The 2,932-nt window shown below is 40.4% G+C and overlaps 1 protein-coding gene across 1 annotated transcript in view; it reads right to left on the minus strand.

Moving 5' to 3' along the window:
- Positions 1-423: 423 nt before the first annotated feature.
- The window catches only part of DMRT2 (doublesex and mab-3 related transcription factor 2), a gene marked incomplete at its 5' end in the record, with an annotated part of 3,005 nt that continues 496 nt past the window's right edge, over positions 424-2,932 (minus strand). The window contains one exon of the mRNA XM_010135283.1: positions 424-1,481. Coding sequence (XP_010133585.1) covers positions 424-1,481 — 1,058 coding nt within the window. The remainder of the gene's footprint in view (positions 1,482-2,932) is intronic.

A 2,932-nucleotide genomic window follows, 5' to 3' on the forward strand; every position in this document is an offset into this window, starting at 1 on the left:
TTACTGGAGGTTCAAAGCAGAAATGATCACTTACCCCACCAAGATAACTAGTAAATGCATTGGAAATAGCAGAGAAAAGAGTAAGTGTATTCTGGAAAGAGGGCATACTTGCCTGTGAGATACTAGAGACAAAACAGAGATCAGGAATATGTCTATGCTTGTAGGTAATGACGTTTTATTGAATGACTACTTAAAATAGCAACACTTTACAGTCTGTACATGAAGTTTAAATGCTAAAAGATTAAATATATTTATTTTTTCAGGAGAGAAAACATGCATATTTATGTACATTATTTTGAGATAAAAGAAGTACCATTTACAGCAGAAATTTCTCTTCACAAATATTTTGAAAGGAAAGGCAGGGAGTAGCAATTCTGCAGAAGGCAAAGCATAAAAACTCTTTACACTGAAGGTACAGTTTATTCACTGAGATACATTAGCAACTGCAGAAGACGGTCGTTTAAGGATGGATTCAACTGAAAATGACAGTGACTCAGTTGTTGAAAGTTTTGTTGTGGCCTGTTTGGCCCCAAAGAAGTCTTTTGTGCATTTGTCTATTGTGAACTTGTATTTTTGGTTCTCTTTAACAGCACAATCTCTACGTTTCTTAGGAGCATCTTCAAAAGTCTCTTTCACAGATGATGTTCTCAACTCTGCTCCTGATCTATCAGGAAATGTTTGCTGGAACAGTGACTGAAATGAGTTGTATTTGAGCAGTGGAGGGGGCTTGGTACTGTCTTTGCTGATCTTGCTTAACACCTGCTCCTGAGGAGTCAAAGAATCCTTATCAGAAATCTGAGAGAAAGTCCTTTTTGGAGGATAGAAAGCTGACCTCTCACGAGCTTCCTGAGGAAGGCATGGTATCTCATTACATGGCTGCTGAATGTCTTGTGTATGGGTCAGAACAAGTGAGTTTTCCAGTTTTGGAGACATGATGTTGTGCTCAGTGTTCTGACAGTCCTGACTTTGTGAGATCTTGGCATCCCAACCCACCCCAGGTTTGAGAGCTTGTACAGTAGTTGCATTTAACAGGCATTGCTGGTAGAGGAGAGCATCACTAATGGAGCCACATTTTGGCCACACCAAGAACCTAGAAGACAGGGGGTACTGCCTGTAAGTAGTAGCTACACTGACATTGGAAGAAATTAGTTCCATGTTGCTAGTTCCTGAATACTGCATAGTTAAATCAAGGCAGGCTGGTAAAAAATTGCAAAACTCCTTGTTTGGAGTATCAGCTTGACTGGTGTTGAAGGCTGTTTTATACGAGTTGTATTCAGCTCCATGAACCATGCGGGTAGGGAGGAAAAGGGCAGCTGCTTGTGTAGCTTCCATCATCTCTCTCTCTTTATATTCTCTCTCTAGCATTATGTTCTCCAACTCTTTATCAGCAAAAGCCCGTCTCTTTCTCATCCTGTCACTTACAGGGGGTGGCAAGGGTGAATTCCCTCCCAGGTAAGGGTCTGTTGGAATAGGACGGTAACCTAAAAAAGCAAAACAGCATTAGGAATGAAGCCACACAGGAAAAACATTGAAGACGTGTCTGTAAAAGGGTTCAGTTTGGAGCAAGTCCCGCCAGGTACCAAGCGCTTACTACAAGCTCTGGACACCGTCAGCTCCTTCTGAAGTCACTATGCCACAGAGGCTTAGTTCCCAGTGCCATCAGGTCCTCTACGCAGATAAGGAAGCCCTACTCCTCCAACATGTGTAGTCTCCTTCAAAGCCAGCTCATTAGTAATCTTATGAAGCAATTCCAAAACAGCAGATCGAGAGGAAAAAAAGGCTAAACCCTACTGCCTGTTATGAAAGGTTAAGGAGATAACCAGACGTTTTTAACAAACATGAAAAGTATTAAAATATTTTATTTCTTCTGAACTAAAAGATAATTTTAATTAAACAGAGAAATCCACTCTTCATTAATTAACAGGCTACCTGGATTAATTTCATACAACTGATAGGGTTCAGTCCTGTTAGCTCTACCCAAATGAGTAATCTCATGCACCCTTGGAACAACTTAAATGAGTGAGAACAGGGTTCTCGCTGTTTTCAGTCCCAGTCCTGTCTCACAGGCTTCCCCTTTGCCAAGGAAGATATCTACACCTCCAGCTGATGCCTTTTCTATTGTCTAAAAATTAAACACCATGCACACATTGCTATAGACGATAGAAAATTCCAAGTAGAACTGGGGGGGAGGGAGGAAGGGGGGGGAAGAATGTTAAGATAAATTAGAAGAAAAAATATGGAAGATTTTGGTTTTTTCAGAGTGAAATGTAGACAAATATGTAGACAAAAATTAGGTTTCTAAGAGAAGAAAATTTTAATTGCTCTTGCAAAGGCAAAGAAGGAGCCTTCTACGTTTTTGGGGGGCGGGGGGGACTAGATTTGAGAACTGTAATGCTTTAAAGGGCTACAATTCGGAAATTAATTCAAGCAGACATAGAAATAAATTTCCGCACGATCCGAAGAAGAAGCGGGGAACAAAAAGTAAACCCTCTCACTAAAATATCTATCTTTAAAACGTTATTCTTCAACAGTTAAATATTTTCAACTGTTTTTTCAGGGCCGAAAGAAAAAAAAAAAGGAGCAGCCTATTATGCACATCTCAATATTGATAATGCTGCAAACGGTACTGCTGTTAGGCGCTTAGATCAAAAGAAAAAAACCTAAAACACCAACAACAACAAAACGCAACTGATTTAATTATTCATTTGCTGACAAATAAATTACCGCAAATAAATTATCCTGCACTGCAAAATGCCGCTGGGTAGTCATGTAAAAAGAATGTCAGCTTGTAACAGTCACTCTCAAATTTCAAATTACGTTGCTAGCATTTCAGGCATCATTTTGGGCAGGCAGGGTGAACTGAAATTTTGCCACATCGAATCCAGCCGCGGACTGAGGCTCTGAGAGCACCCGGCACCCGTTCGGACGAGGG

The sequence above is a fragment of the Buceros rhinoceros genome, unplaced genomic scaffold (genome assembly GCF_000710305.1).
Source record: "Buceros rhinoceros silvestris isolate BGI_N320 unplaced genomic scaffold, ASM71030v1 scaffold41394, whole genome shotgun sequence".
Classification (NCBI taxonomy): Eukaryota; Metazoa; Chordata; class Aves; order Bucerotiformes; family Bucerotidae; genus Buceros; species Buceros rhinoceros.